The 22,053-nt window shown below is 45.9% G+C and overlaps 1 protein-coding gene across 2 annotated transcripts in view; it reads left to right on the top strand.

The window, feature by feature from the left end:
• Positions 1 to 7,306: 7,306 nt before the first annotated feature.
• The window catches only part of HOMER2 (homer scaffold protein 2), a 133,951-nt gene continuing 119,204 nt past the window's right edge, over positions 7,307 to 22,053 (top strand). For both annotated transcript variants that reach the window (XM_064267189.1, XM_064267188.1), the window contains exon 1: positions 7,307 to 7,478. In XM_064267189.1, coding sequence (XP_064123259.1) covers positions 7,474 to 7,478 — 5 coding nt within the window. In that variant the 5' untranslated portion in view covers positions 7,307 to 7,473. The remainder of the gene's footprint in view (positions 7,479 to 22,053) is intronic.

Raw genomic sequence — 22,053 nt, 5'->3', positions numbered from 1 at the left:
GGACTTTAGTTTGAGCTGTTTGGGAAGTGGGTGCACTCATTTCTTGCTAGATTTGAATGTGAGGCTGGAGCCTTGGCGAGAGTTTGTCTTAGGATGGAGTGTGAACATAGCAAGGGGAGAACGGGAAGGCACCCTGCCCTTGAAGATCTCACAGCCCAGTGCTGGAGACTCACCTGTGGACACATTCAGAGGTAACAGTAAAGGGGGAGATGGGTGTGCTCTCCAGGGTCCACAGGACAGCACAGGTCTGGATGCCCCTGGGGCACCGGCAGCTGGCTGGACTGCCCAGTCATTTCCATATTTTGGCTCTCAGAGTGGAATTCTGCAAGGAGGCATCCAGTGAGGCCCAGCCTCTCCTCAAGGCTGTTAGGTGTTTGATTATTGACCCCTTCCCGTCAGCAGCTGCACCTTCCCAGGACCCTGCACTGGCAGAGCTTCTTCCACTTCCTTCAGTCACTTTTTCTGTTCCCAATCCTTAAAAACCAGTTGCCATTGAATCTGACTCATGGCGATCTTATGTGTGTCAGAATAGAACTGTGTTCCATAGAGTTTGCAATGGCTGATTTTTTGGAAGTAGATCACCAGACCTTTCTTCTGAGTTGTCTCTGGATGGACTCAAACCTCCAACCTTTTGGTTAGCAACGGAGCATGTTAGCCTAACTGTCAGGACTAATTAAGACACCTCCTCTTCTTCTTGGGTCTTGGCTGAAACTGTCTTACTTAGATCCTCCTGACAAGCATCTTCTGCCTCTGGTTTCTCCCTTCTACACCATCCTCCCCACTGCTGCCAGAGGAGCTAAGATGCAAAGATGATCATGTTGTCTTCCCTACTTCAAAACCTTCATTAGCTCCATGTGGCCCTCAGAATGAAGCCCAAAGTTCTTAACAGGCCTCGAGGTCTTTCACAGTGTGGTCCCAACTTACCTTTAGTCCCCTGCCACTTCCCACTACATACTATTGAGCCAACCACATGGATCATCTGTCATTCCCCATATAAGTCATGCCCATTAATGCTCCCATACCTTGGCATGACCTTCTCTCTCATACATCCTTTAAGACCCAGCTCAGATGTCCCCTTCTTGAACCGTTTCCCAGGCAAATCTCTAAGGTCTCGTGATACTTTATTCATACCACGGTCACCTTATATTCTGGATATTATTTGTACAGAGTGGCTCAGAATAGGTGCCCAGTTTAATGTTCAGTGAATGAATGAAAGTTATCAGAATCCTGGAGGCATCTAGGACAGATAGATTTAGGACAGCTGTGGATGGGAAGGGTAGAGGACAATGGGGACTGTTGGAAACTGTTTATAGCTTGCCTTCCTAATGGCCAGTCCCCAGCTAGGTTAGATACTGAGGGGCTGGGGCTAGGGATTCCATATTTATCTAGTGCCCATAGTCTTCTCTGTCCCTCAGCTGCTCTACAGAGGGATCATGAAGCCATGGAGGGCTCCAAACACAGCTTAGCAAAGCGTTACGTGGCAGGAAGTTCACGAAGTGTTTCCATGCTGGAGACAGAGCTTCAAAATCGTCAAACCAACTCTACTCAATGTAAAAATGCTGATGATATAAATACCATTATAACAGTATTAATTCAGTCATAATAAAAGAATGAAAAATTCACCCCTGTTCCACCATAGTAGCCAGTAATAATAATAATAACCTATAACATACTGAGAATGTTCTGTACTAGAGACTGAGCCGAGCACTCTCTCTTCACAATAGTCCAATGAGGTATCCCTATTTTCAGTTGAGGTAAATGAGGCTAGAGAGGTTAAATAACTCGCCCAAGGTCACAGAGCTAGTTAGTGGCAATGCCATTTAGCACAGGGTTAGTACCAAAACAAACCCGTTGCTGTGGAGTCGATTCCAAATCGTAGTGACTTGATAGGACAGAGTAGAACTGCCCTGTCGAGTTTCCAAAGGAGTGGCTGGTAGGTTTGAACTGCCCACCTTTTTCGGTTAGCAGCCAAATGCTTAACCACTGTGCCACCAGAGCTTAGTACAGGTCTGTCGATTCCACAGCTCGTGCATTTACCCTATGTTCCTTCTGTCATCCCAACAAACCAAGCATTCTGTTTTCTTTATTTCCAGGCCTTGTCTATTCGTACCAATAGTTTTTACATAATTGTATTTATAGCACAGCTCTAACTTAGATTATTTTACAAACTTAACTTTCTATTGGAATACACATCCATCACCAAGTCCCTGGATTCTACCTCCAAATATATCTCTTACCTGTAACCCACTTCCCTTCATCTCCATTACAGTTATCTTTTATCTGGGAGTCTTCTAGAGCCCCTTAACTGGCTTCTAAGCTTTTACTCTTAGCCTCTTCCTCTCCCTTCTCCCAGGAGCCAGAGTGATCATTATAATACATGAGCCAGATCATGGCATTTCCAAATCTGTCAGTGCATTCTTGTTGCATTTAGATAAATCCCATATCCTTAACCCAGCCTTGAGCCCTGGGTACCTCTCCCTGCCGCATCTTATGCCTTGCCAAACTGACTGCATTCTAACACACTGGTCTTCTTCCAATTCCTCAAAACTGCCAAGTTCTCTGCTACCTCACGGCCTTTGCACAGATAGTTGCCTCTGCCTAGAACCTCTTCTCCCACGATCTGCCTGGCTAATGCCTCTTCATTCTTCAGGCATCTTCTTAAATGTCTCTGCAGAGAGGCTATTCTTGACCAGTCCTCTCAGCCTAAATAAGGTCCTCCTCTTTTATTCTCACAAATCACAGCTTATCATCACATCTTTGTGTGATAAGTCGGTAATACCTTTTGCCCTATCTCATAGTTTCATGAGGGAGGTCTATGTCTGTTCTGCTGAACACTTTATTCCTCATGGCCACAGCACAGTGCCGGGTACATAGCAGGAGATCAAAATTTGTTGAAAGATTAAATATTTTTCTATGTTCTTGTATAATCTTCACAAATATAATCTAATACCTGATTAAAAAAAACAAAAAACACCTCATTGCCATCAAGTCAATTGTGACTCATAGCGACCCTATAGGATAGAGTAGAACTGCCCTATAGGGTTTCCAAGGAGTGGCTGGTAGATTCCAACTGCTGACCTTTTGGTTTGCAGCCAAGCCCTTAACCACTGTGGCACCAGGGCTCCATAAATACCTGATAGTTACCCATTTAATTAGTGACTTTAATAAGACATTTGTTTCATATGCAGGTGGGAGAACTGACCTTTTGTGGTTAGAAGAAAAAATGTTTGAAGTCCCTGGATTAGCAATGCCAGAAACCTGAGCACACTAATAATAATATTATCCATGTACATGGGGAGCCTTATTTTTCTGATAAAAGAAAAATATATATATAGATTACAATTTTTTAGATTGATTTAGTGGGTTGTGAGCAGCACTGCTTCTAAAAATAGAACAGAATGAAAAATGTCTGAACGCATTGCAGGTGGGAGAATAAGAATTATTTTGTATAACTTTTGTTTCTGTTTTGTATATGTTTTAACCATAGATAAAGTGTTCAAGTACATACTGGGTTGCAGTATAAAATACGTTTCTTACTGTGGATTGCAGTAAAAAAAGAAATTGAGGAACACTGATTTCAGTGACTTCCTTTTAAAGTTATGCTAACACTTTCAAGTCCCCAGGTATCCCCTAACAAATGATTTGTTCTACCTTCTACACCCTCACCTTCCCAATACTGCCCATGGCCATATTGCATGGAGGGTTTCAGGTACAGGAAGTACCGGTTAGGTTTTTTCAAAATAAATTTTTTATTTTGGACTAATTTTAGATTTACAGAAAAGTTGAAAAGATAGGACTGAGAGCTTCTGTATACCTGTCACTCAGTTTCCTTCACTGCTAACATCTTACATGACCATGGAACATTTGTCATAACTAAGAAAACAACATGGGTACATTACTATAAACTAAACTCTAGGCTTTATTGGGAATTCACCAGTTTTTTCCCATTAATATCCTCTTTTTGTTTCAGGATCCAATCCAGGGTATCACATTGCATTTAGTTGTCATGTCTCCTTAGTCACCTCTGGTCTGTGACATTTTTTCAGTCTTTTGCTGTTTTTCAAGACCTTCACAATTTTCAGGAATACTTGTCAGGTATTTTGTAAAATGTCCCTCAATTTGGGTTTGTCTGATGTGTTTCCCATGATTACACGCCGGTTATGGGTTTTGGGAACTAAATACCACAGAGGTGATGTACCCTTCCCATCACATTATATCGGGGGGTATATGATAATCAACAGGACTTACCATGGTGCTGTTGACTTTGATCATTTGGTTAAGGTAGTGTCTGCTAGGTTTCTCCACTGTAAAGTTACTATTTTTCCCTTTCCATACTGTATATTTTGGGAGCAAATTATTAAGTGCAGCCCACCCTTAAAGCAGGGTGTGGGGGGGAGATTTAACCTCCACTTCTTGGAAGGGGGAGTAACTACACATATTATTTGGAATTTTTCTGTCAGAAAGATTTCTCTTCTCCATTTATTTATTTAATAATATAAGTCTGGGCTCAGGCATATTTGTTTTATATTTGGGGGTATATCCTACATAACATTATTTATTTTGTTGTTCCACTTGTTCCATCCTGGGAATTCTTGCTGGCTGGCTCCTGTGTCCCTTTGACAGGACCCCAGCCTTTTGTTTTTTGAACTCTCCCTTACTTGCTGGTACTGCAGTATGCTTCAGGCTCACCTTGTATTTTCCCTACCCCAGACCTAGAACCAACCATTTCTCCAGGAGGCAGCTTTTGGGAGATGAGAAGTCAGAGATACAGAATGCTATCCTCTTAGACCCAGAGGGTGTGTGCACAGTGCTTGCCGGCATGGAATGCTTGGGAAGATGAGTTGGCAGTAGAGAGAGGCAGGACACATATAGAGCTGCTCCTGCTTCCTTGGTTTCCAGGCTTGGTTATAGCTCTCTGGTGAGCCACCCAAGGTTATCTGATCTGCCCTGGTTAGAGTGCAGAATGTCCCTCGCTGTGCTGGCAGTCAGATTCTGGGCAGCCTCTACAGCTCGCATACAAGGGCAGGCAATAGCACTGCTGAGTCCCTAAACTCGTGCTGGTAAAAGTCTGTCCTCCCAGACTTCTGGGGGCATCTCTGCCCTGCTCATTCCCAACTCTGGATCTATCCAAGCACCATTTTTTTATTTTCTCAAGGCTGTTGTTTCAAATCTGGCTTCTTCCCCACCTCTTCTCTCTCATGCGTACTCAGTAGGTGTCCTTGCTTTTTAAAAAAAAAAAAAAAAAAAGAGTACCTGCAACCTCTCTCCCATTACCCTGGAGACCTACCTATAACGAGGCCAACTCCTCCACCTCTGCCTGGTTCACATCCCCTCCCACTTTCTCACATCTTCAATCTTGTTCCACCTCACTGGCTTCTCTTGCTCAACCTAAAAGGATACACCCTCTTCTCAGCACCCCGGCTCCTAGTCTTTTGAATTTAGCTTGTGATAGATAAGTTTCCTGCAGGACCAAGTGTTCATCCAACCCCAACTGTAAACAGACTCACCTGTGCTGAAATACCCTGGCCAATTTTGTGCTTCTATGGCCTGGCCTATTCAATTATTTGTTCGTTCAACAAATATTTATGGAGGACCTTTAGGCATAATTCTAGGCACTGTGGATACAATGATGAACAAAATGACATGGCTTCATGGGATTTTGCAGATGTATTAGGGGATAAGATATTAAGCCAATAATTTCACAAATAATGTACTAACAAATGTTAAGTGGAATGAAGAAAAAGAATGGGAGCTCATAATCGAGTCCAGGGCATTAGGTAAAGCTTCCATAAGGAAGTGGCAGTTAACTGAGATCTGAAGACTGACTAGGATTTAACTATATAAGGGGCTTCCTTGGGATGGGGAAGAGAGGAGAAGAGAATATGTTCCCATGGGAAGAATAGCATGTGCAAAGGTCCTGGGGCTGAAAGGAAGATGGCCATATTGACTGGAGTGCAGACAGCAAGGAAGGAGAATGGGAGAAGAAAAAGCTAGAGAGGGCGGTGGGATGGTTCTTGTAGGCATGTTCAGTATCTTGGTCTTCATCCCAAGGACAGTGGGAAGGAAGGCACCAAAGGATTTTAAGCGGAAGAGTGACACTATCCCATTGATCACATGTGAAGCACAGACTAGAAGGGGGTGGGTACCCCTATGAGGAGACAGTGGGGGTTAGCAGGAGAGAGTCATGGTGCCAGGAGAGAGGAAGGTGGGGTTGGGGTGATGGCCTTGCTCCAGCTGCTTGTCTGTTGACTTTTTTACAGTCCTGAGATGCCAGGCTCATGTGGGCAGTGTGTTCTCAGCAGAAGACGATCCTGTGGAAGACCCATAGAGGGGATGGAGATGAGGTGGAAGGCTGGCCAGGGAGAGTTTGTCAGCCCAAGAGCCTGCCTTCAGTAGGGAATCCGGACCTGATGTGTGGAAAGCGGATTAGAAGAAAAAACCTGTTGCCGTCGAGTCGATTCCGACTCATAGCGACCCTATAGGACAGAGCAGAACTGCACCATATGGTTTCCAAGGAGCGCCTGGTGGATTCGAACTGCTGACCTTTTTGGTTAGCAGCTGTAACTCTTAACCACTAGGCTACCAGGGTTTCCAGATGCTGATGTTTAAGTCCCATTTTTGCCATCCCAATTTCTCTTGCTCTGATAATAAAATCAAGCTTGGTGAAGCCTCCTTAAAAGCCATTATCCTCCAGTTGGGTGCCCCCAACTCATCTTAAGGAGGGAAGAGCCCAGAGCACCTGCTGAGGGGTGTAGGATACGTTGACTTCCGGAGTTCCATGGTGGTGGGTACCCTGATGCCACCTGGCCTGGCAACAGGCAAGAAGATGAAGGTGGTCTTCAAGGACGGGCTTGGCCCTGTCCATCTCTTTTTCTGGGAACCTGAGCTGTGTTCTGAACGCGTGGGCTTAGGCAAATCACTTACCCCCAGGTCCGGTTCCCTCATCTGCAAACTAAGGGTAGCCTCAAAGTCCCCTTCAGGTGCGAGTGAGACTTTAAGCCCAGCAGGCGGGATGCTCCCGGGACTGCGCCAAGCCCCCGAGTGGGCATGGGCGGGGGCGCGCCTCTCCCGGGTCTGCAACAAGGAGGAGGGGGCTGCCCGGGAGGAAGCCAGCGGTCGCGCGGCTGGGCCGGGGGACGCCACACACACCGCCGTGCCCTCCGCCCTTTGGCTCGCCAATCCCGTCCCGGGGCCTCGAGGTTACGTAAGGACCCGGCGGGGGCGCCGCGCGGAGGAGGGCGGGGCGGGCACCGCCCGAGCGCGGCAGCCCAGCCCCCGGCTGCCCAGCCCCCGCCCGCCCGCGACTGGCGGTGGCGGCAGCGACGGCCGCGCAGCCCCGCGGAATGGAGCGGCGCCGGGGCTGAGCCAGGCGCGCACGGGCCGCCGCATGTGCCGTGCGGGGAGCGGCTGCCGAGCGGGCGGAAAGCGAGCGCGAGAGGCCCCGTCGGAGCGGCCACCGGAGCAGCGCCGGAGATGGGGTAAGTGAGCCGGCGCGCGCCCTGCGCGCTCCCCCAGAAGGGCAGCGGGGCCGCGTCTAGCGTCCCCCGGCTCAGAGCCTCCGGGCGGGCCGGTCCCCGCCTCCCCGCGCCCGGAGCGAGCGCGCAACCGGCGCCCGAGAGCCTGCGGCCAACCGACCCGGCGCCCTTCGCCGGGGCGCGCGGGCACCGGGCATGGACAGCCCGGCCTTGGCGCGGACTTTCCGCCTCGCGTTCGTGGCCCTTCTCTTTTGCCAACCCCAGCGCGGGGACACCGAGGGGACCGGCGCTCTGCCGGCCTCCACGTTTCTCCAATTGCATGGCCCCCTCAGCCCCAGGCGCGATTAACTCCAGGGCCTGTGTTTGTGAGTGTAAGAAGCAGTTTGTTGGGTTCCACGATTGGATTTCTTACAAGCAAAATGGAAATCGAAGTTTTCCTGGAAAGGGAACAAACCAAATAATAAATCTCCAGCGTAGGAATAGTGGACTTGGAATCGCGTTTGAGATGGCTGAGGATGATGGAAGTCTGTACGGAGCGTAGGTGAGGCTAAAATCTAAACGACTGAGTAGATGCTCAGGAGGGAAGTTGAAATACTCTGTCGAAGTGACTAATGCTTCTGAGTACATAAAGTAATTTAAAAAGCAGGATTGATTTCCTTGGCTTCTCTCTGAGCAGCAGGCGCTGTGAGTCAGGGAGCTAGCGTGCTAATAACACAGTAACTCTTTGTATCTGCTCACCCGATGTGAGCACACGTTCGGGTACAGTCAGTATTCAGGCAATGGTTATTACGCCCATTTTACAGATGAGAAAACTGAGGTCCGAAGTTGTTGGGTGGCCTTCTCCAGGTTGGTAGCCCATGAGCCTTTGTAGAAGGGGGGCACTGGCTGTGACAATGGGGATGTGGGGTTAAATGAACCAGTATCTCTGTGTCCCCTGCTGCCAAGGCCAGCGTTCTTCAAACAGCCCTTAGGCTTGACCCAAAGATTTCGACTTCACATGTCCAGAGATGTTGCTTTCCTGCTTGGAAGGGGTAGGATGTTGGAAAGGAGTAACATAGAGCCCAGCCCCCTAGGGTCAATGGTTTTATTGTGCCTTACTCCAGATAGTTCTTGGAGTAAGTGGCCTTATCCATGGGGCTGTGTAATGTTTGGAGGCAGGCCAGGAGGAATTTTGAGGGAGAGAACTGTGAGGGCTGCAGGCCAGGGGGTGCACAGCTGGACCAGGAGTTTTGCTTAAGGCTTTTTTTTTTTTTTTTTTGGTGCAGTTCCTGGAGATTTCACAGGTACAGAAACTGTGGGTAACTTTACCACAGGCGCCCTGGCTGAGTATTTTTCTGTAACATTTCTAATGACCCCTTGGTGGACTATGAAAGGGCTGCTCTTTGAGCACTGGGAACCTTTGAGGTTCTCAGATTTCATACTTAAAAAAAAAAAAATGTGTATGGGAAGAAGGAGTTGGCAAATGTAGGTCTCAAGATGGAAGATAAAAGGGACCTGGTAATTTTAACCCCCTCCCCCCCTTCAGCCAGCACAAAACCAGCCCAACACTTGCGTGATCAAAAACAAATATTGAAACTCTGGCTGTGACTGGGATCAAATAGTAGTGGGGAAATGAAAATGTTTACTTGTAGAAGCTTAAAGAAAATGTCAGAAGATAATTTTTGTTTGTGAAGAAGCAGGGAGGAGTAGCTTGGGAATTTTGTTCAAAAATGGAATGTGTCATGTAATTTTAACATCATCCAATAAATGTATATTACTCACTTCTTGTAGGTAAGGGCTGGTTTGGAACTCCTACCCATGTCTGCCGTTTTTAATATATCCACTTCTTCTGTAAAATATGCAAATATACAAACCATGGCTGTATGTTTAGATGGCGCGAAGGGCTGGGTAACCAATTCAGACAAAGGAGGGTGGAAGAAGTCATTTTTTCCCTAAGTTTTATTTACTGTGTTTTTTTGTTGAGACTATACACTGCAAAACATAAGCCAGTTCAACAGTTTCTGCATGTACAATCTAGTGACATTGATTACATTTTTCAAGTTGTGCAACTATTCTCACCCTCCTTTTCTTAGTTGTTCCTGCCTCATTAGCATAAACTGACTCCCCCCTAAGGTTTCTGTCTGATCTTTTGAGTTGCTGTTGTCCCTTTGACCCCATATAGATAGATCTTAAAAGAGCATAATGCTCAAGGCAGGCATTCTTTTTTAGTTTTTTTTTTTAATTGGGCTTTAAGTGAAAGTTTACAATTCAAGTCAGTTTCTCATACAAAAACTTATACACGCATTTTTATACGACCCTAGTTTCTCTCCCTACAATGTGCCAGCACACTCCTTCTCTCCACCCTGTATTTCCCATGTCCATTCATCGTACTCCTGTTCCCCTCTAAGGCAGACATTCTTAACTAGGTATGCTAAACTCTTGTTTGGTTTTAAGAAGACTTCAGGGGACATTTTTGGTTTAAAGGTTATCTCAGGGTAGTGGTTTCAGGGGTTCATCCACCTTGCATGGCTCCAGAAAGTTTGGAGTCGATGAAAATTTGAAATTCTATTCTGCATGTTTCCCCTTTTGATAAGGATTCTTCTATGCAATCTTTAATCAAAATGTTCAGTAATGGGAGAGAGCCATTGTAACCAAAAATAGAAACAATGTCATTTTTTCTGAGAGTTGAGTAGGATGGAGGGAGAAGAAGGAAGAAAGGGCAGCCAGGAGAAAACCTTGCCATGGTCCCAGGAGGACTTAAAAAACAAAGCATTGGAGTTTGTTTCTCCCCATGTAAGATGCTTTCCCTCATTCAGATGTTCACAGCTGTTTCCCACTTTTCTTCTGTGAAGTGTTCTCCTTTAAGTGCATGCTTTTTTTTTTTCCCCCTAGTAAGTTTGCCTTCTCACCCCCAAGGCTACTATTTCATGCTTTCTTCCCTTCTCAGACCTTGTCCCCCTGCCACACAGAAGCACCTAGCTTCTCTTTTCATTGACAAAACAGGAGCCACAGATCAAGGGAACACCTTCATCTTCCCACACGCCTGTCTACCGTGTGGCTGCGCCTGCGTTCTCCTTCTACCTGTTTTGCTGGATGGCCAGTCCCTCCTCTTGTCCTATCAGAGATCTGCTCTTCCCAGAGTACCCTTCACGCTATCCCCTCTCACCTTCTCGGGGAATGTCTACCTGTCCTTAAACCCCCCTTTCGCTAGGGCCATTGCCATCAGTATGCAAACATACTTTAGTTCGGCACTGTTCAATGGAACTTTCTGCGGAGATGGAGATGTCCTGTGCCTGCATAGCCCAGTCTGGCAGCCACTAGCCACGTGTGTCTAGCAAGCACTTGAAATGTGGCTATTGCGACTGACCGCCTGATTTTTTATTATATTTTATTTAAATTTAGATAGCCACGTGTGGCTAATGGCTACTGCATTGGACAGCACAGCTTTCTTCCATCTTAAAAATGAGCTCTTCCATGATCCTCCATCCTTCTCTTCCTTCCAGCCTCCTTCTTTGCTCCCCTTCACCTGAAAACATTTCAAAAGATACATCTAAACCCAGTCTCCATTCACTCCTGCCATTTGCTCCCCGTGCATGCTCTACAGCCTGACTTCTCACTGCTCACTGAAGCTGCTGTCAACAAGGTCACCAGTGACCTGCACATTCCCATATCTCTGTCCCCATCCGACCCACCTCTCCATGGCAATCCACACCAAAGGCCACACCCTCCTCCTTGAAAAGGCTTCCCACACCTCACTCTCCTGGTGTTGCCTTACCTTCCTGCTGGTTCCTTTTCATTCTCCCTTGCTGGTTGCTTCTCCTCCATCTAACCTCTGAATGATAGGATTGCTGAGGGATAGGTCTGCTTCCTTTTTTTGATCAATACTCTTCCTAGGTTGTTACCCCATCCCATCCCATGCCTTTAAACACCATCTGTATGCTGGTGACTCCCAAGTTTTTACTTCCAGGCTTTTCTCAGGGCTTCTGGCTCATATCTGATACATGGAACTCTTGGTATCCCTTCTACTTCGCACCTTCCCTCAGTCTCCCTCTGTTGCAGTTGGTGGCACCACCATCCACTCTTTTCCTAAGAATAATCCTTGCCTCCTCTCCTTTACCTAACTTCCCCCCCCCCCATCCAGACTGTCAGTTGGTCCTGTGGCTTCTACTTCTAGAACTTACCTGGAAGGCGTTACCTCTCCGCACCATCACACCTTGCACTCTAGTCCTGGCCACTGCTCCCTTCTTCCTGGGCTAACTTCCTAACACATCCCCCCGGCTGCTGCTCTTGCATGTCTCCAGTCCATTCTCCATACGGGAGCCCGAGTGACCAGCTTTTTTATTTTTTTCTCTCCTTGGGCTAGATCCCTAGAAGTGGAGCTTCTGTTTCTCCTCCCCCCTTTTTTAAATTGATAGACAATTTTTGAGAGCATTTTTAAGGTTTACTGAAAAATTGAGCAGAAATTTTATAGAGTTCTCACGTAACCCCTTCACCCCCTGCACAGTTTCTCCTCCTGTTAACATCTCGCATTGTATGTTACAACTGATGTACCAATATGGATACAGTATTATTAACTAAAGCCCATAGTGTGCATTAGGGTTCCTTGCTTCTTTTTGTTGTAGGGTCCTGTGGGTTTTAACAAAGGCAGGATATCATGTATCTACCAATTCAGGATCATACAGAATAATTAAACACGAATCAGGTCACCTCACTCTGGCCTCTGCCCTCTCTCCAACTTCTCCGGCCACTTTTATGTCCCTCATTGCTTTCTACTAACTCTGGCCTCTTTTCCTTTGATCCTGTCCTGCCTGAGGATCTTTGCCTTGCTGTTCCCTCTGCCAGGGTTGTTCTTTCTCTGCAAATCCCTTCCGCCACCTCATCTTTAGATTTCTACATCAGGGTCACCTGCTGTGAGTGTTTTCTGCCCACGCTATATAGAACTACCATCCCTGTCACTCTAACACAGAGTCCCTGTCGCTCTCTAACACAGGGTCCCTGTCACTCTCTAACACAGGGTCCCCGTCACTAATACAGGGTCCCCGTCACTAATACAGGGTCCCCGTCACTAACACAGTGTCCCCGTCACTCTCTAACACAGGGTCGCCGTCACTGTCTTAACACCGGGTCACCATCACTCTAACACAGGGTGCCTGTCACTCTCTAACACAGGGTCACCATCACTCACTAACACAGGGTCCCTGTCACTCTGTAACACAGGGTCACCGTCACTCTCTAACACAGGGTCATCGTCACTCTCTAACACAGGGTTGCCGTCACTCTCTAACACAGGGTCATCGTCACTCTCTAACACAGGGTTGCCATCACTCTCTAACACAGGGATGTCTTTGTTTCCTATGGTTGCTCATCCCAGCACACCTGTAATATTTGGGTTTTGTTTACTTATCATCTGTCTTCCTCAATAGCATTCCATGAGGATCGGGACTACGTCTTACCCTTTCACCAGGGTATCCCAACACCTCACACAGTCTCTGGCATCTAATAGGCATCCAGTAAATATTTTTTTCATTGAGTCAGTGCTTAACTGTAGTGGGCAGCGTTGCTTGGATCTTGGCCTGAGAATTGTGGTAAATATTGGATTACCTTTTATATAGCTTGTTTAAATGAGAGTTGCAAGGGCCAAGAGAAAAAGAAATCACATTTGGATGCAGCTTCCTTTTAATACTAAAGCAAGCCATTTAGCTTCTATTGTGGCCTGGGTTAATTTCTGGACTGTTGGCTGTCATCTGCGTATTGAGGTAGTAAGTGATCGTTTTACCCTGCTGCAGAAGGCTAACAGAAAAGCCAGCTTGTGTGCTGTCATGACTTTGAGCTGATTTTGTCAGTGTTTACAAACAAGATCTACTGTATTTCTATTTGGCTTTATTTTACATTTATTTTGTTCAACCAAGATTATGTTGCAATTTACAGATGCCTTAATCTTGGTTATCTAACACCTTGGGCCTTCTTTCAGTAATCTATACTGATTAACTTTCTTTTGATGTTCGTTCCTTCCCTGTTAATTTTCCATTTCTCCTGAATCATACCAAACTATGTAGTTTTTACAGTTAAAGAACTTTCCTTTAGTGTTTAACTAAAATAGATACCTACCACTTGTCTGTCAGTTTGCTGTACTCTGGTGGCTTGCATGTTGCTATGATGCTGAAAGCTATGCCACCGGTATTTCAAATACCAGCAAGATCACCTATGGTGGACAGGTTTCAGCAAAGCTTCTAGACTAAGACAGACTAGGAAGAAAGCCCTGAAGATCTGCTTCTGAAAATTAGCCAGTGAAAACCCTATGCATCACAACAGAATATTGTCCAATGTAATGCTGGGTGAGGCCCCTAGGTTGGAAAAAATACAGTGGCTGCAATAATGGATTCAAACCTACCAACAATTGTGAAGATGGCACCAGACCAGGCGGTGTTTCATTCTCTTGTACATGAGTCAGGGCTGACTGGGCAGCAGCTAACAACATAACAAAATAGATACAGTCACTCAGACATACCGAGGTGAGCTTGTCTTTTCTTGGTCCTGTTGTGGGTTTTTAAAACTCTTTTCCTAGGACTCACTTAGCAACTTTTATCAAGGACTCTTCATCTGAAAGCAGTTGGCGAGTGTTGTTGGGGATCTAGAGATGAGCAAGTCCTAGTCGGAGTTCCTGCCCTAGTCGATTTTATATTTTAGGAAGGGAGATAAGTCACATACACAAGTACTAGCATTATGTGTGAAAGCTGTGACTTTAAACAAAATGTTCTAATCCATAGGGTGACAGAGGGAGTGGGTGGTGCCCATCTGTTTGGGGATCTTAGGGAAGATGCCCCAGTACACACGCGGAGATGCTGGGGCATGGGGTAAACCAGTTGCTGTTGAGTTGAATTCAACTCATGGCGACTTCATGTGTATCAGAATAAAATTGTGCTCCATAGGGTTTTCAGTGGCTGATTTTTTGGAAGCAGGTTGCCAGGCCTTTCTTCTGAGGCACCTCTGGGATAACTTGAACCTCTGAGCTTTTGGTTAGCACCTGAGCTCCGTAACTGTTTGGACCACTCAGGGACCCCTAGCATGCCCACTGCCATTGAGTCAATTCTGACTCGTAGCGAACCTATAGGACAGAGTAGAGCTGCCCCATAGGGTTCCCCAGGCTGTAATCTTTATGGAAGCAGACCGCCACAGCTTTCTCCCCTGGTGGGTTCAAGTGCTTCAGCACTGCACCACCACGGCTGCTTCTTATGGGGTAGGCACTAAATAAATATGTATGAATGAATGAATGCACAGGGTTCACTCATGAGTTAATGTGTGACTTTGGGTTGACTTTTACTTTGGGAAGGTGCTTTCAACAGCTCTAAAGCTTGTGGTGTTTAGGGTTGCTAGAATGGAGTTGAGGGCACATTTGCTGTGTGCGGAGAGTCCACTGTAGCAGGGCTCCAGGCTGCAGCTGGTTTGTTTTCATCTGATGGACTCAGTGATTTATGTAAATTATTAGGTTTCTGCTCTCTGTAATGGTTCCTGGGGAGCTTAGAGTCACAGGTGTGGTCACCCCTAGCAAATTCATCAGTCCTCATGTGTTACCTTCATTCCTAGCTCAGATTTATGGCCCTACCTTGTTTTTGCCTTCACCCTTTCTCATCTCTTTTTTTTTTTTTTTTAACAAAATGAAAATAGCTTTCTTATTTTTCTAATTAGAAAAATATTACATGTTCATGTTAAAAAATAACAATGTAAAGAAGTGAAAATTGCTTGTCATCCCACGTCTCTGGGGTAACCTCTGTCAGCTTCGGGATGCTTATCCTTGCAGACTTGTTTCTGCGTCTGTATGTCTCTGTGTGTCTAGACGTATGTTTACGTATAACAAATATGTTTTTAAGAAAATGGAATCATTTTATAATGCTGTTTGGTAACAATTTTTTCAGCTGAAATATCTTGAGTGGACTTTTTTTGTGTCAACAGCTATAAATATACATCATCATTTAAATCCACATTTACCTCTACTTTGCCATTTTGGAAAATTTTGTACTTCTTTGTAAACCTGCTTGTATGCTTTCTAGAACAAGGCAGGGTATTAAAAAGAGATTAATAAAAAAAAAAAAAAGACATTTTGATAGTTCCTTGAAGCAGTTGTTTGCTTTAAATGAATTACTGAAGGAAAGAAACGGCAGAGGAGACCAAGATCACAATTAACATTGTGTAATTTTGGGTGAGTCACCGCTCCTTAGTGAGTCTTGGTAAGAACATCAAGGATTCATTGCTGTTGCTAAGGGTGGTTGGTGGCCCGGGAACCAGCTGCTCAATTTGTTTCTCCTTGTTTGGAAATATCAGGCCTGAGTAATTCTGCTTTAAGACCTTGAGGAGAAGGTTGTTTGCCTGTAGAGAGCACCCATGCCTACCCCTGGGAGGCCCCCTTCTGCTTCAAAGGGCCTTTGTCTGCTGTGTGTCACACTCCCCTTCTTTAAAGAGAATTCCCTTGGTGACAGCATTGGCAGGGACATACGTACAGGAAGGATGTTACAGTCCCTGCTTTAATCATAAGGCTGAAAAACCATCAAACAAACAAAAAACTGGGTAAATCCAGTGAAATGTCACCTCAGCCTATGTGGGCATCCAAAACCTTTGGCAAAGGTCCTCTGGTGCATCGGGTAGGATGGGGAACTCCTTTTCCGTTTGAAAAGAAAAATTTCCTTCCCCTCTGATTACATCTTCACCTTTCTTCACCTCAGAAGTGACGTGAACAACATTCAAAGAACATATTTACAATTGAGAAAAAGCATTTTCCAGGGTGTTAGAAATCTCAGGTGTGTCAAGTCCTGACCTTAGAGATCTTGAGAGTTTTTTCTCCAGTGTGAGATAAATTGAGGAAAAGGAAGCATCGTGAGGAATTGGGGCCAAAGCTTCTAATCTGCACTGGTTTTGATACATGGGTCTCTAAGCACTGCTTGTTGTGTGTCTGCATTTTCTAGGTATTGTGCACGCAGGCTGCCCCCAAGTGGTATTTATAGGTTTGGAGGTGAGTGGGGGCATCATGAGCCAGTTCCCTAGCGGGGGGCACGTTGTGTGGGAAGAGCAGCAGGTTGGAATCCTCTGCTGAATGCACGATGAAGTCTCCAGTAGTTCTGCCATCGGGTATCATTCTGGTGGAATTTATTTAAATTATATTTCAAATTAGCTTGTTAGAATAAAAATATGCTTGTGGGGAATACATTTAGACATTTGTCAAAGACTAGAGAAATTTTTTAAAAATATTTTTATTCACAAGCCTGGTTGCTAGTCTTATTAGTATTCCTCTGAGGGACTGGGAACCCTGGCGTCCCCACCCCTGTGCAGGAGGCCTTGGATAAGGAATTGCCCCCAGCCAAAGCAGTTGGCCTGAGTGCCACGGATGAAGAAGTCTTGTAGGACACAGGCAGCTCCCAGCCAAAGGAGGTCTGGAGTGAGGTGGGGTCCCAGTTGTGAAAGGGGCTCTGGACACCTCTGCCTTTCTGTCCTGCCCTGGGGAAATCTTGGTCCAGATCATCAGTGAGGGGTGGGCTGTGCCCAGCCTGGCCTTGGTCCTCCTTCAGCTCTGGGGAGAATCTGGTCTGTGGGTTATGGGGTGGGGTATGTCTACAGGGACCCAATTAGTGAGGAATATTGCAGACCCCACTGCCTGAGTGTTGAATCCCTTTTGGGATCTTTAATTGGAAAAGCTTTTAATTGGAGTTGTTCAGATAAATGGAGAAAAGGAGAGCTACTTTGGCTTCTCTTGTCCTTGGGGATGTGGGGGTGGATAGGGTCCTCAAGAGAAAAAGGAATGGTACTTGTTCCAGTAGGCTCCAAACATTGGGAAAAGGAGTACCTGGAGGGTCGCTATGAGTTGAAACTGACTCAGCGGCAACGGGGTTGGTTTGGTTTGGTGGAGGCTACATGGAGGCAGATTTTAGCTCAGTCATTCTGAGGAAGAACCCACTAACCCCTCCGAGCTGACTGAAAATAGAACTGGCTGTCTTACCAAGTGGTGAGTTCGTTGTTGTGAAGTATTTGAGCAAAGGCAGAAGGGCTACCTGTCAGGAATATTGGGAGGCTGGGGACATGATTAAGTACAAACAATAACAACAACAAAAAAAACAGATTCTGATTCACAGTGACCCCATGTGTGTCAGAGCAGAACTGTACTCCTTAGGATTTTCAATGGCTATAAAAAAAAAAAAAAATTTTTTTTTTATAATGTTACAGAAGTAGATTGCCAGGCCTTTCTTCCATAGTGCTGCTGGGTAGATTTGAACCACTGGCCGTTTGGTTAATAGTTGAGTGCAAACTGTTTGTGCTACCCCAGGAGCTATTGGTTAAATACAGACAGGTCAAACCCCAGCCCCACTGGCTGGCTGTATGGGCTTGTACAAGTCATTTTATCTCTCTGAGCTTCACTTTCTTCATCTGTTAAACGATTGGAGATAGTTAAATGAGAAAATGCACAATGCTTCAATAAATGGTGGCCAGGTTTATCATCTCCATCATCACCATCATCTCTGCTATGGATGGGAGGTTGGACCAGATGTCCTTTAAGGTGCTTCTGGAGTAGGTGTGTGGGAAGGGTGCGACATTCCCTCATCTTTAATCCTCTGAGGCAACAGCCCCTCTATGCACCCCCCTTTGCTACCACCCATTCCCTCTCCCAGTCCTGAACAGGGTCAGAGTTAGTTCCTTGCCATCAGATGACCCAGGCAACGGGAGATTTGTCCTCTGAAATGTTACCTACTGATAAGCCTCTCAGGGTAGGGGCAGGGGAATGTCACTGGCCAGAGGACTGGGAAGGTTGGGAGAGCTGGCCCAAGTATGCCAACAAGAAAACCAGTCTGCCAGGCACTTGCTTTCATAGGGAGATGCAAATGTGGACAAAAGATGGAAGGTTTCTCTGCATTGTGGGCAGCAGAGGGGGATTTGAATTGCTGGTCAGGGAACTGTTCATTTGATAATGTGCACATTCATTCATTCAAGAAACAGTGGCCCTCTATCTTCCTTGTGTCAGGCAGGCACTGTTGTAGGTACTGGGAACGTAATGATGAACATCTGTGGCCCTATGATGCTCACAGTCTAGTGGGGAAAGTGGACATCAAACAAAAATTACTTAATGGATCGAGATGGGGGGACGTGGTGTGGGAATCACGTGGGATGTACAGTAGGTTTCAGGTTCCCACATTGCTGGCTTCCCACCCTTATCCATTCCTTTTTTTTTTTTAATATTTTGTTGTGTATTTATACAGCACATTAAGTTCCCGTTTAACAATTTTTGTACAAATTGTTCCATGACATTGGTTATTGCAATGTGTCAGCATTCTCATTATTTCCATTTTGTTTGTTCTGTTTCCATCTATCTAGCTTCCCTGCCCCACTTTGCCTTCTCAGCTTTCCTTTTGGGTAAATGTTGACGGCTCAGACTTGTATAGTTGATTGTTTAAGGGAGCACGTTCCTCACAGGCGACACTATTTCTAAGCCAGTCTGTTTGGCTGAAGGGAGACCTCCAGGAGTGGCTTCAGTTTCAAGTTAAAAGGGTATCTTAGGGTGATCGTCTCAGGGGGTGCTCTAGTCTCTATCAGTCCAGTAAGTCAGGTCTTTTTTCTAGGAATTTGAGTTTTGTTGTACATTTTTCTCCATTGCTCTCCGGGACTTTCTATTGTGTCTCTGGTCAGAATGGTTGGTGACCCTTGTGCATTCTTACTGATCACTCCCCACCTGTTCATCAGCTCTTGGACCTTTTTTGGCCTTTTGTCCAGTGACCATCACCTGGATGTTGAGCACCTTCTCCAGGTATGTGCCAGGAAGAACAAAGTTGATAGAGCAAGGTCCCTGCCCTCCTAAGAGAGATGAATGGTAAGTGGATAACTAGGGCAATGCCCTGTTACCAAGTTGTGGATGTGAACAAGGACAAAATCCTTAACTCTGCAAGAAGTTCAAGAAGGCTTCCTGAAAGAGGTGACTTTTGAGCTGAGTCTTGAAGCCCCCACAGATAGGAAGTGGCAGAGTTGGAAATCAAGCTCAAGCCTGTTCAAGAGCAGAATGTGTATTCTTATGAAGCACCTTCTGGAGACCAAAGGCTCCAAGAAGGTCATGGGCGAGGTGGACCTATAGGTCTTAATTTTGGGGATGAGAGAAAGGGAGAGGCTAAGTTGCTGACAGTTTGGATGTTTCTAGACTGTGTGACTGAGCAGACGGTGGTGCTGTTGACTGAGACTGGGAATACAGGTGGAGATGTGCTTCCTCTGGGGGAGAATGACAGGAGTTCACTTTTGATTGGACACAGTAAATTTCCAGTTCTGGTGGACCATCCATGGGGTGGCCTCTATAAATAGAAATGCAGCACTAGCACTCCGCAGTTGGGATAGAGTTAGAGGAACAGACTTAGGAACCATCTCCTGGGGGGGAAGGGGGCGGGGATTAACCAAGGAGAGTGTAGGGTGGGGCTGAGAAGGCACACACTGTTAAATACCATACTGCTGTGCAGTGGGAGTGTTAGGACATGGATGGATTTTGAGAGCAGCTTCAGCTGAGAGTAAAAGCGCAAACACGTTTGCAGGCAATTTGTGGAGTGAGTGCGTGGTGAGAGAGTAGTCTTGCAGAAAATGAAGGTGGGCTTTAGGGTAAGTCAGAGAAGAAGGCAGGTTGACTTCTGTTTTGTTGGAAGGCTGAGGTAAAGAAAAAGGAGAGATTGAAAGTATTGGAGGAAGATAAGAGGCAGTGAGGTTGGTGCTCCAGAAGGGGCTGGAGGCATCATCCTCAGACCAGGGAAGGTGCAGGTATGGAGACATTTTGAGGCTGTGGCAGGAAGGAGAATGAGGAAACTGGGCCACTTGGCTTTTCTTTCTCAGTATGAGTTAAGGGGTTGGTCTGAGAACCAGGGGGTAGATCAAGAAGGAAGGAAACGGATTAATACAGCTGGTTGTGAGGATTGGAACAGGAAGTCAGCTGGGCAAATAAATACATGTTTGTGAGCAACCTTGTGGGGCCAGTTGGAGATTAAAAAATGTGTGTTTGTAAAAGTGCCAGTCGTCACAGCTAGATGACTTGCCACCATGCCAAGTGAGCAGAGGCAGGCAGCCCCAGACCCAGATGGCAGGCGCACAGGAGCAGCCATCCTGGTCAGACTGTGTTTACAGCCCACCCAGTACTCTGCCATCGGCGGCCTGGGAGGAGGGAGAGCCTGCTCCATCCCCACTGGTCACCTTTCTGCCCTCGCTTGTCTGAAGAGCTAGCCATTGCTGAATTGTTAATCATTCTGACCCTTTCTAAAAAATGCATTAAAATTCTTGCCGATATGACCTCTTTGAGTAATGAGATCTGCAAGTTTATTAACCTCTGTGAGAAGTGAATTTCCTTGCTCTATGGGAGCGGATAATCGCTTGGAGGGAATGAACATTAATGTGCTGCCCAGGAGGATGAGTCCAATCCTGAGGGCAGAGGCAGGGTGGGGGCAGCTTATCTGTGGTCCCCCTGGCCACCATCTGACTTAGCATGCATCCCGTGGAAGGTGAGCCAACAGAGGCAGATTGCTTCTGCATATTACTGTCCCCATGGCCCCACTCAGTGAGTCAGATGGTGACTCAAAGTGGAGATGGTCAGAGAGACCAAACCACAACAGAGGCAGGGAGCACTCATTTCTCTTGATGAGTGTAATTTTCGAAGCATGAGAAGGGGAAAGGAGGAGATGGGAGCACTGAGCCTTCTGCAGACCGGGATACCCAGGTAGTGCGTCCATTTCCTGTGGCCTGGGAGTCCTTTGGAGCTGGGAGGGGCATTAGGATATTTGCTTTGTGACTGTGTTGAAACACATTCTCTATTGTCCCAATGCTGGCCTTCAAATTTGCACATGTGTTCTATATTTTATGTAAGCTTCCTGCAAGGCATCCAGCTAAGGAACATTGATTCGTGACATCATCCTCATTGCCTTGGCATTTCAAGCTTGTTATAACCCGACCCAACCTTCCTGTCTTCTTTGTAACCTGAATACTTGGTCTGTGCCCTATATCATTCGTCACATAAATTATGTAATTATAATATGGTGTTACGTCACTGTATTATCATCATGATCACTGTCCCCCCCATCCTGCTAACCAGACCAACACTGTCCAGTGGAAATATGAGCACCACTATGTAATTTTAAATGTTCTAGTAGTTGCATTAAAAAACTAAAAAAGAAACAGGTAATATTAATTTTAATATATTTCATTTTACTTGATATATCCAAAAGATGATCATTTCAACATGTAATCACTAAAAAAATTATTAACGGTAGATTACTTTGTTAGGACTAAGTCTCTGAAACCTGGGATGTATTTTACACTGACAGAACATCTCAATTAGGACTAACCACATTTCAAGGGTTCAGTAGCCACATTCAGCTACCAAATTGTAGTGTAGAACGTCTGTGAGCACCTCCTGAACGGCAACTGTGTCTTACTCATCTTTCTATCCCTCTGTTATTGTGTGCTGTCGAGTCAATTCTAACTCATAGCAGCCGTATATGACAGAGTTAAGCTTCCATATAGGGTTTCCTAGGTTGTAATCTTCACAGGAGCGTATCTCCAGCTCATTTTTTCACAGAGCTGCTGGTGGGATCGAATCACCAGC

Source organism: Loxodonta africana, chromosome 13 (assembly GCF_030014295.1).
Source record: "Loxodonta africana isolate mLoxAfr1 chromosome 13, mLoxAfr1.hap2, whole genome shotgun sequence".
In the NCBI taxonomy this organism is placed as follows: domain Eukaryota; kingdom Metazoa; phylum Chordata; class Mammalia; order Proboscidea; family Elephantidae; genus Loxodonta; species Loxodonta africana.
Note: the sequence above shows the minus strand (reverse complement) of the source record. Positions and strands in the feature narration are given on the sequence as shown.